The following is a 12,500-nucleotide window of genomic DNA, read 5'->3' as shown; positions in this document are numbered from 1 at the left end:
GTATCGAATCTGTTTTCTCTGAATTATAGCAGAATCTGTTATGCGGAGGTTTAAGGTGGTAAATCTCACTGTTACTTTAATGCGGATTGTCATGTGAAATGGCGAGACCTCACTCCTCAGCTAGAGAAATACTACGTGCTGTGCACAATATTCTAATAGGTGCAAATTAGAGGCAAATCCCTCGAACCTCAGCAATCTTCAAAACAAAAGAAAGGAAATTACAAACATATTTCAGTGTATATGGATATATATAAAAACATTTCTAGAATTTTCTGTAAAAAAAAAAAAAACAACAGAAACTACTAAATTATTATTCACAAAAAAGGGTCAAATGACAAAAAAAAAAAAAAAAAAAAAATTGATCATAGCTATTCTGTCGTTAATAAACGTTTGGTAACCACACGCGTGTCCGTTCTTGGAATACCTCCCAACAGAAATGAACGAAGCGATGTTCTATTGATTTCTTCATTAGAAATTAAATTCGATCAGTACGTAATCATCATTCAAAAAATTATTTCCCGCGGCTTTCATACTATATGAAAACGTCGACATAAAATAAATGAAATGCCTAAATTCATCATGAAAAACAACTATATACAGTATTCATGAATTTAATGTGCAGTTCAATAGCAAAGTGACCCAAAAGATTTTCTACTCTATGGCCGTCCATCAGAGATTATTGCAAGGTACATTTTTCATCTTTTATTCCGTTCTTATGGTAAAACGGGGCCAATCTTCACTAATGATTTTTCATTTCCCTAACTATCAAAACAAATCTTGCAGATCAATGCTACCTGTTCTCCTTTTTCTTTTAAGGATACAATTTTAAGTTACCTATACGCCTTTTACTCCTATACCTTTCATATTTATCACGCATTCCTTAACTCCTTCTTTTTTCCCCTTTTTTTTTTTAACCATATGTACTCTTAATTTTCCCAAGATCGTTAGTTCTTTAAAATTCTAAGTTCCTGAAGACATGACAACTTTCACGGAGCGCTGGCTGATTTTTATTCCCGTCCATTCTAATGCTGTTCTCCAGGCGAGCAAACCTTTCGATACTCTAGATGAGAATCTGATCTCCTCATATGCTTACCAGCACACTCTCCTATGCTAAACAAGTATGGCTTTGGCTCTTGATTCAGTCAACTTCTTTCTCTCCTCACTGTATTTCTTCCTAACGTTATTTTTCGTTGTCTCTTATCATGGTGTCGATATTTTCGAAACGTACAATACTAGTGTTATTCCCCCTTGCATTTTAATACATTTTTACCTATTCATTAATATTTTTCTTTTTAATAAGTGAGATTTCTTCTTTCTTTATTTCCCTTTACCTTCTTTTACTTCCCACTGAGCACCATATTCTTTGGAAGCTTGAATTTCAAGTCAATGGCCCTTGTGAGCTTGTTCTAGATGAATTGGGCTCATCTTTTGAATGGTAATGATGATAATAATAATAATAATAACAATCCAGTCAATTTTTTTATAAACTCTTATTCCCTCTGAATATTGCCTCAACTTCTTTTTGCTTTCCGTTCCTTCTCTGGATTTCTATTTATTTTCAATTATTTTGCGTCTTTCTATATACTGTTTCTTTCTTTGTTTCCCCTTCCCCTTACTCATTTTTATCTTCAAATATGATCCTTTAAAATGCTTTCAGTGCTTTTACCGTTGCTAATTATTCACCTATACTACATCATATATCACTATTATATATGACTCCTCTACTTGTACAAGCACCTCCAGCTCCCCTGACACTTCTTCCCACCTGATCTGGGATGTCTTGCCTCTCCCCACATTCCGTTCTTCATATTCAAGTTCTTATCCCTTTAATTTACAAACTCTAGAGTGAACTATATGTTCTCCTACTGACGGACAACCAAAACAGATGACGGCGCGGCTCTAATACCGACAAATTCGGGATTTATGCTAGCGGTACCAGCTGAACTTCTGAGGATGATTGTGAATTAACAACCAATAAAGAATAAAAACGGCGCCGAAGTTTCTTCGGCGCAATCGATTTTTCTGTACAGCATATAATACTGTATAAAAGTTTCAGCCAAAGCCCATGAAACTCTCAGCTGCGGTACATGAATCTTTCAAACACAGCCCAGTGGTGGCATATGTTGTTGGCACGTATAGCGGTGTCAGACGCAAGATCACGGATAACTTTAACCTTAAATAAAATAAAAACTACTGAAGGTACATGGCTGCAATTTGGAATGTTTGATAACTGGAGGGTGGATAATCAACATAGCAATTTGCAGCCCTCTAGCCTAAGTAGATTTAAAGATCTAAGGGCGGACGGACAGATAAAAAGCCATCTCAATAGTTTACTTTTACAGAAACTAAAAAAAAAAAAAAAAAAAAAGGAGAGAGGAAACTATGGTACAGATGGGAATAAGTAGAGAAGAAAAGCAAACTCAAGCAAGACTAGCATTAAAACGTTTAAAATGTTTGTAGCCTTTTTCCACGCTCCTATGGTCCATTTGGTGATTTCAAGAGGGAAGCATTACTTTGAAGAAATGTTCGATCAACAGCACTATCAAAGTAGAATTAAGGACATTTCCATAATTTCCGAAATGTCGGACGCACGGTAGCCTTACTCGCAGTATAAGTAGGAATCTGTAGCTATTTCTTGCTTGTATGCTTCTATTTTAAAATGAAAGGCTACGGCTTCTTGTTTTTCAACGGAACATCTTAATGAAACATTATCGCGTACGTTTTCCTCTTTATTATTGTAATTTTGTTTAAAAGTCCTCTACCTCCTTAATTTTGTACTTTTTCTCAATGAATATCTCTTATTTATATAAATAACATTCATTACACACGTTTATATTTCTCTAATTTATTCTCTTAGACGTAATCATGAAGAGTTACTCTGTCTATTATATTGTTTTTGTTTGCCACCTTCCCGAATTTAATGTGTCGTCTTCCCAATGTTAATGACTTTTCATGGTATCTTTCTCCCCTTCGATTTTAATCTATTCAAATTTTGAATAAGCAATACTGTAATGAAAATTTCTTTAATTGGTAATATATACTGAAATTATGGGATAATAAATATATGTTTAACCATGTTTTATCCAGGTCTAAAAATGTTTTCTGTGTCGTTTACTATGAATGGTTCTGAAACATTTAAATTTAAATGACTAGTTCCCCTCCAGTGATTTCTCTCTGTAGAGACAAGAAAACAAAGCGCATATGCTCTATTAAGATACCGTATATTCTACTTTGTTTATTAATATCCATTTGTGTAATTACAGTATGATAACGCTGACGAAGTCAGCAGGAACGGAACAGCTTAAAAGTTATCATTCGATGGGTCACATCTAAAATCATTATTTTTTTTTTATCTTTGTAATGAATAACACGATTTTTAAATCCCACATTTAAACTGCTGTAAATGATACGACCTCATCATTATTAAGATGAGTTTCGACTGAACCATAAAAAGTAAGGTATTCAGCTTAACTCAAGAGCCGCAAGATGAGACATAAGATGAGCACAGTGTCGTGGAAGTAACAATAAAAATATATTAAAAATTGTGTTATTATACACTAATCCCAATCTCAAAGGTGAGACAGCAATATGGAAGAGTCATGAACACAATGAATAATTCTATTTTTTATTGCAGCAATTCATGTTTGGATTATTACGGCATTAGCTTTATTATTCCTTTTTGTAAGTCCTTTTTAATTAATATAGCAGCTGTGATATTAAGAAATGAAAAACATACATGTTACTTAAGGAGTCTAGGTCCGTCAGGGTCGTCTTACGGTCACGCAATCAACTGTGATAACTATCGAATTCATAGGCAGTATTTGACACTGCTGGTTAACGTATTCGGAATACATACCTGTCAAGTTGATGCATACATCGCATTTCCTATTTATGGCTCAAACCGAAACTATAGCATAACAATATGTTAGAAACAAAAAAAGTCTTCATCTGAAGTTTTGCGATTAGACCAAAATATCCTAAATTCCAAACCGACGAAATTTATATTGAAAATCACTTTGATGTAATAACAATTAAAGCCAATAAATCACAATAATTTACAAATTTCCCCCGTAATAGCAATTAAAACCAACACATCGCTACTACAATCTACAAAGGCCCGAGTAATAGCAATTTGAACTAATATTTCATAATAATAATTTACAAAGATTACGACCAACGGATTTACTTGAAACGATCGATTTCAGTCACAGCTCTTGGAAATGTTAGCACCATGTCCTGCAATGACCAAATGCACTATTTAATAAGAAAACTCGGAGACCTCACAACCACTTAGGTAAAATTCTATTTTAAAATCTTGCATAAGCTTTTTGGTAATCCTTCCAACAGACAAACAGACCAAACCGAACCTAAAACATGATCTCTGCGGGAAACCAAAAAAATATTTTGAAACTGTTCTTGCAGGACAAATATTATAAAAACAACATCTAGTGAGGATCTCAAGATCTAAACAAGACACATTGTACACAGTACGTATAACAAAATCATTCTGTCTACTTCTTTAAGTATTTATTTCAGAGGTTCGAGGGTTAATACATTTAATGGATTTGTAAACATACCTACTTTCAAATTCATTTTAGCTAGTCGCCTTCCCTGATCTTCTAGTTAAGTTAAATTTCCATAGGAAAAATGGTCATCTTAAAAAGAATGATGTAGAACGAAAACTGAATGGGTGGAAGACTGATTTCATAATTGGCTTAAAGAAAAAAAAAGTTACCACACCTATTAGGTGAAGGAAAAAGACTAGAACATCCGGAAAATCATCTCTAATGTAAAGTATAATTAAGACGACAGAAACAGTCATCCAATCCCTAGGCAGCAATTATTTTCTTCTGTTAATAAAATCATTCTTGCTTCTTTTTCCTGGTCGGCAGATGACATAAACATCCAACCTTCCCAAGATATTCTTTTCACGTAACTGATTGCAAAGAACACCTCAATTTCACATATGAAGATGACCTCAACAGAAAATTCTCTCTCTCTCTCTTACAATGGTAATTTGAACAAATTTCAATTCTGAGGTACTTTCGAGCCTAAAATTACCAACTAACGTACTATGTACTCCGATATTTGAAGCACACGTGAGAGATGACTTGGAGCATGTATGAATACCTATATTACAATACAAATGCTCATATTCAATACATGCAAGGGAATCAAGCCACATGAACCAGGTCATTTGCCGCTAACATTATGGCTCTGAGAGAGAGAGAGAGAGAGAGAGAGAGAGAGAGAGAGAGAGAGAGAGAGAGAGAGAGAGAGAGAGAGAACATTTTGTATATCATTTTTTGAAGAAGATGAAGAAGAGGAGGAAGAGCATGTAAGAGAGGTCATCCGCTTTATTTTTGTAATTATGTCACATTTGGCGGCAATGATTGATCAAGAGAAAGGAGTTTGTTCATAATAAAACCGCAGCATCAGTGACCTATCGAACGTACGTGAATTTTGATATAAAAGCATCTGCCGCCGTCTCATCTTCACAGTCGGACTTTTGAGGCTTTCTACACCGGAGGCAGTTGGGAGAAATGGCAGCCTACAAGGTAAATTGCATTCTACAAAGTTAAAAGGACTCCAATAACTCAAAGAAAAGACCGATACGACGATTTATAAATGCATAAAATATTAAATGTCCAAATACGTAAACATAATGCAAAGACTAAAAGCTAACGTCCTTAAATGGACCAATCAAAACGGTAACAAGTTTAAATATCACATGTAATCTTAAGGGTAACTTTTTTTCAGTCATACTATAATACATCAATGAAATCAGCCATAAGAGAAGTTGCTAATTTGAAATATCTTTAAAATTCTCACTTATAACTATCAAAAACTGATATGTTCTTCTGTTAAGAATACAGAAAAGTATTATCTATGAACAAAATGTGGGATAGATAGTTGACAAAATTTTCAAATTCGTCTATGGAATACGAAAGTATAATAACCCGCCCAAGAAAGACGCCTTACCTAATGAAATGCATTATAGCCCGGCAACTTTATGATACAAATGACTGGAGAGTTACAGGACACTCAAAGGACCACAATCCTTTGGCAAGACAATGCATAATATGTACCAGTGCAAATTCTCTAGATATTGCTCATTAGCCTTCAAAAAATGTTTACCTGAATCACATATAAATAAAGTTAAACAAATGGAGATTATGTACTGTTTAAGCTTCCTTAAAATATACTAAACCTAAGACGACAAAGGATGGCGATCCGGGAAACAATGTAGTACACTGATCACTCATTTAAAAATCATAATGTTCATCCCTCTAACAGAGGGTTGCTCTCGAGGAAAGACAGGGCAATAATGTATGTATGTGTATACATATTATGTATATGTATATATTTACATATGTATATATACATATATATATATATATATATATATATATATATATATGTGTGTGTGTGTGTGTGTGTGCGTGTATAATGATTGTATGTAAATTTGGCTAACCACGAAAGGCATAAAACGAAATACTAAATGTTTCCTCATTTCTTGTTTTCAGACAATAGCGTTACTGGTGATAAGCTGCGCAGCCTCAGCTCTGGCTCTTCCTAATCCCGAATATAAGTCGGTAAGTAAGGTCTTTGCTAACGATTTTCAAGGTCAAATTTAGGTAAAATAAGATTTATTCGAACACTTAAAGAAAACCACCTTCCAAGCTTCTGAGAAAGTACAATTTGATAGTAGTAAAACAGCTTTTATTTGAAATGCATGGAATATTTGAGAAATCTATTAGTTGTGTGAATTATAAGCTAATCCTTGATTCTGATAGGAACCTCTCCCTTACGAATTTGGCTATGATGTCAAAGATAACTACAAGGGTCTTCAATACGGTCATAAGGAAAAATCTGATGGGAATGTAGTCACTGGGTCCTATACTGTTCTCCTGCCAGACGGCCGTAAGCAACGCGTAAGTACGGGTTATGAACTTGATAATAAACAGTAACCAACTGTTGAAACACCTTTTTCTTGTGCAGTAAATGTATAAAGTTAATTACGCGTGTGCGCACGTAATTACCCATATACGAATGCTCTGTAAAACAGACATCCATTTACAGGTGGATTACACAGCCGACTCCCAGAATGGGTACGTAGCCAAAGTCACTTACGAAGGAGAAGCAAAGCATCCGAAAGACTACGGGATGGCAGTCACTTTCAAGCCATCTTACAGCAGTGGAGGACAAGGGACTCATCAGAAAGGTGATGGATATATCTCCAGCGGTCAAGGAACAAGTCAGAATAACGATGAATTTGTCTATACTGACCAGGGAACGGGTGGGTTTAATAGTGGTTCCAGCTACGGTGACCAAGTATCTGTACTGAGTAGCAGCAATGCCTACAGCAGCCAGAAAAATGTTCAAACAGGAGAAACACTTGCCTTTAGCATTCAGGGAAACAGTGGATATGGGGTCCAAGGGACAAGTCAAGGAAATAGTGGATATGGGAAAGCAAGAAAATCCAAGGGCCAAAATAAGGAAAATTATGGATATGGAAGCCAAGGGACAAGTCAGGGAAATAGTGGATATGGAAGCCAAGGGACAAGTCAAGGAAATAGTGGATATGGAAGCCAAGGGACAAGTCAAGGAAATAGTGGATATGGAAGCCAAGGGACAAGTCAAGGAAATAGTGGATATGGAAGCCAAGGGACAATCAAGGAAATAGTGGATTGGAAGCCAGGGACAAGTAGGGAAATAGTGGCATATGGAAGCCAGGACAGTCAAGAAATAGTGGATATGGAAGCCAAGGGACAAGTCAGGGAAATAGTGGATATGGAAGCCAAGGGACAAGTCAGGGAAATAGTGGATATGGAAGCCAAGGGACAAGTCAGGGGAATAGTGGATATGGAAGCCAAGGGGACAAGTCAAGGAAATAGGTGGATATGGAGCCAAGGGTCAAGTCATGGAAATAGTGGATATTGAAGCCTAAGGGACAGTACAGGAAATAGTGGGATATGGAAGTCAAGGGACAAGTCAAGGAAATAGTGGATATGGAAGCCAAGGGACAAGTCAAGGAAATAGTGGATATGGAAGCCAAGGGACAAGTCAAGGAAATAGTGGATATGGAAGCCAAGGGACAAGTCAAGGAAATAGTGGATATGGAAGCCAAGGGACAAGTCAGGGAAATAGTGGATATGGAAGCCTAGGGACAAGTCAAGGAAATAGTGGATATGGAGTCCAAGGGACAAGTCAAGGAAATAGTGGATTATTGGAAGCCTAGGGGAACAAGTAAGGAGGGGAAATAGTGGATATGGAAGCCAAGGGACAAGTCAAGGAAATAGTGGATATGGAAGCCTAGGGACAAGTCAAGGAAATAGTGGATATGGAAGCCAAGGGACAAGTCAAGGAAATAGTGGATATGGAAGCCAAGGGACAAGTAAGGGAAAAATAGGGGATATGGAAGGCCTAAGGGAACAAGTCAAGGAAATAAGTGGATTAATAGGAAAGAATCCAAGGGGATCAAGTCAAGGAAATAGTGGATATGGAAGCCTAGGGACAAGTCAAGGAAATAGTGGATATGGAAGCCAAGGGACAAGTCAAGGAAATAGTGGATATGGAAGCCTAGGGACAAGTCAAGGAAGTAGTTCATATGGAAGTTTGGGAACAAGTCAGGGAAGCAGATTTTATGAAAGCCAAGGAAACATGGGATTTGGATATAGAGGCCAAGAAACGAATCAGGGAAATAGTGGCGGATATGGGAGCCACGGAACAAACAGTGGAAATAATGGATACGCAAGCCAAGAGCTAGGTCAGGGAAGTCAAGGATCAAGTCAAGGAAGCAGTTCATATGGAAGTCAAGGATCAAGTCAGGGAAGCAGTTCATATGGAAGTCAAGGATCAAGTCAAGGAAGCAGTTCATATGGAAGTCAAGGATCAAGTCAAGGAAGCAGTTCATATGGAAGTCAAGGATCAAGTCACGGAAGCAGTTCATATGGAAGTCAAGGATCAAGTCATGGAGGCAGTTCATATGGAAGTCAAGGATCAAGTCACGGAAGCAGTTCATATGGAAGTCAAGGATCAAGTCAAGGAAGCAGTTCATATGGAACACAAGGATCCAGTCTTGGAAGCAGTTCATATGGAAATCAAGGATCAAGTCATGTAAGCAGTTCATATGGAAATCAAGGATCAAGTCATGTAAGCAATTCATATGGAAATCAAGGATCAAATCAAGGAAGCAGTTCATATGGAAGTCAAGGATCAAATCAAGGAAGCAGTTCATATGGAAGTCAAGGATCAAGTCAAGGAAGCAGTTCATATGGAAATCAAGGATCAAGTCATGTAAGCAATTCATATGGAAATCAAGGATCAAATCAAGGAAGCAGTTCATATGGAAGTCAAGGATCAAATCAAGGAAGCAGTTCATATGGAAGTCAAGGATCAAGTCAAGGAAGCAGTTCATATGGAAGTCAAGGATCAAGTCAAGGAAGCAGTTCATATGGAAGTCAAGGATCAAGCCAAGGAATCAGTTCATATGGAAGACAAGGAACAAGTCAAGGCAGCAAAGGAAAAGGTCTCAAAGGAACAAATCAGGGAAGTAGGTCATATGGAGGCCAAGGAACAAACACGGGACAAGCTAGATTTGGAAACCAAAAAGGAAGTAGCACAGGAAGTAATATGATTAGCTACAGAAGTCCTGGATCCGGACAAAACAGCATAGGTCCGGTTGGCAGTGGAAATAGTCTGAGTAGCTATGGTTTTGGTCAAGTTGGCCAGGGTAGCCCAACTGCCAGTAGACAAACCTACGGTGAAAAGGAAAGCAGCCAAACTAGTATGGGATACCAATAATGAACTCATAATTTATAAATGTTATGGATAGTCATACCTCAAAATATTGTATGAGTAATGTAATGAATAAAAACTATCATAAATGGAGCTATTCTTCGTAATGCAAGACTGAATTATCAAAATAATGATTGCATGTAAAAAAATATGCAAAATGCATCTCTCTAGGAATATGCAAATCCAGCTTTAAATATATATAATATATATATATATATAATATATATATATATATATATATATATATATATATATATAAAAGTGTGTGTGTCTGTGTGTTTATTTGTAGATGTTTATATGTATAATATAGTATACAAATACATATATACACACACGTCTACAAGTAACACATATTGCAAGACAGACTCGCAGCGATACGTCCTTAGAAGAAATTAACAATTACTTGGGAGTGCTATCAAATCCTTGAGCAAAGCCAGCATTACAAAAGTTAACGTTATGAAAAATACCAAAATATGGCTTCTTGGCTACATGTATTTTATGTAAGAGCAAAATCCTTCCAATAAATCATTGTAAAAAAAGCGGGGGAGAAAGACACCAATACTGGTAATGACAACAAATACTGACTCGGATCAGAAGTTCACTGATTTTATACAACTGGGGCAAAGCTGCCTAAATTAAACGCTTCTGAAAGACAGGGGATCAAAACTTCGCCCAATCAAAGGCCTCCTCTGAAGTATTTACTTTTCAATTAAAGCCTTCCCTTTTTCTTTGTAGTCATCTGTTACCAAGGAAGACCTTAGACGCGGCGGACACTGGATTTTTGGTGCACCCGATTCCCTCTCCCTCGGAATTGTTTGTATCTCCTCCCCTTTTATTCACTGTATACTTTTACAGACGCAAAATAGTCCTTAGAACATACAATGGACTGATGATAAATACACTAACAACATTTTCCAATATGGCAACGAATATACCTTCCCAACAGCGAACTATTAAAATTAAACAGAATAAGTTTCTTATATAGTAAAAAAAAAAAAGAAGGGAAACACAAAAATCCATTTTCCTACAAACTTCAGAACAAAAACTTTTTTATTTACTGCACAAACTCTGGGGAAAACTTTCTTTCTCTTCGGTATCAAATTACTACAAGAAAAAAGATTTTCTTTGCTAAATATTTTTCTTAAAGTATACTTTGGTATTCATCAGTCACCGTGTGTAAACGAGCGAGAGAGAGAGAGAGAGAGAGAGAGAGAGAGAGAGAGAGAGAGAGAGAGAGAGAGAGAGCTTTAAGATATTTTAATACAGGAAAAGTATTTACGAACAATAAATAGCTCGAAAGGTTGTCACTATAAACATTTCACAATTTTATGTAACGCAACTACGTTTAGGCCGTCTTGCTACTAAATAACCCCATTAATTCTGTAAGGTAAATAAAAAGCCACCAAAACACTATCGTATCAATCATCAACAAGTACATTATGCATTCTAGACATATCAAGAAAAACTGAAACAATGACACCAGAATTAACGTAACTGCACGTATAATCAGGTAAAATGAAAATAATGCTACCAAAGACATTCATCGGTACACTCAAATTCAAGTGTCCAATAACAGTAACTTTTCTTAAAAAGTTAGAGTTTACAGAGGGGTCCGATATGACCTACACGAGCGAGTGGCGGTGGACCTTTGGAGTTTTGAATCTGACTGTACATAATCAAAGCTCAATATTTAAAACAACGAAAGTAGCAGCATAGCACCAAGGTTTTCAACGATAATGATCAAAAGCAGCAACATTTCTGAATAACTCAATAGATGAAACTGAGATGTTCATCTTACCTACAATATAATGTCTCTCCAATAGAAACTAACTAACTGTGGATGACAAATCAACAGTGAAACATGAAAAGAACGAGAGCTTGCGCTAATTGCAGTTGCTGAAACCAGAATAGGCAATACTGCGTAATAATCCGAGCGTTACTAGGGGAGATGAGTTACTATAGTAGATTCACATCAACCATACATTTGATGTCTAGGCTTGTCCCTTACGACGCTCCTGATTGGCTGTTGATAAGCCAATACTTTCGAAAGACGTATCACTCAGGAGAGGTGTAACATAGATCCTACCCAAGTGAACTCTCTCGAGAGACTGAGAATTTCCAGCCCTGTGATTGGCTTATCAACAGCCAATCAGGAGCATCATAATGCACGGTTGATGTGAATCTACTATAGGGAGGAAACGGACCATCAACAGACAGAAGCATAAAAGACTGTGCAATGTAAACATTTATCAAATACAGTTGCATCACACAAGAAGGTAAACATACAAACTACTATTTCCTACTACCTCAACAGTAATACTGCCTTCAATTTTCTCTCGCTGTCCTTTCTAGTATACTACAAAACATTTGTTATGTATCCTTTTTCTACGAGATTAGGAGACTTTATGAAACAAACATGTTAAAAGAATAAACATAAAATAAATAAATATGTAGTACGGTAAACAAGGAAAAAACACACACAGAGACGTACACCAAAACACACTGAAGCCAGCGACTATGAATAAACCCTTGAGAGCCCTTACGGAGGCTAATTAGCACCCCACTTACCAGTTTTAACCCTAAAACAACGAGTCTAAATAAAATAAATAAAAAAATAAAATAAAATACACAAAAATTAAATAAAATAAAACAGTATGAGGGTAAATTCTCTGCTCTTCTGTGAATTATGGAAATTCAGA

General features: G+C 36.4%; 1 protein-coding gene across 1 annotated transcript; it reads left to right on the top strand.

The window, feature by feature from the left end:
- Positions 1–8,418: 8,418 nt before the first annotated feature.
- LOC135201894 (hornerin-like) lies at positions 8,419–9,807 on the top strand. Its single transcript, XM_064231192.1, has one exon. It carries the CDS (start codon positions 8,419–8,421, stop codon positions 9,805–9,807), a length of 1,389 nt encoding a protein of 462 aa, XP_064087262.1.
- The last annotated feature ends 2,693 nt before the right edge of the window (positions 9,808–12,500 follow it).

The sequence above is a fragment of the Macrobrachium nipponense genome, chromosome 28 (assembly GCF_015104395.2).
Source record: "Macrobrachium nipponense isolate FS-2020 chromosome 28, ASM1510439v2, whole genome shotgun sequence".
NCBI classification, from domain to species: Eukaryota; Metazoa; Arthropoda; class Malacostraca; order Decapoda; family Palaemonidae; genus Macrobrachium; species Macrobrachium nipponense.
This window is presented reverse-complemented; position numbering and strand designations above follow the sequence as displayed.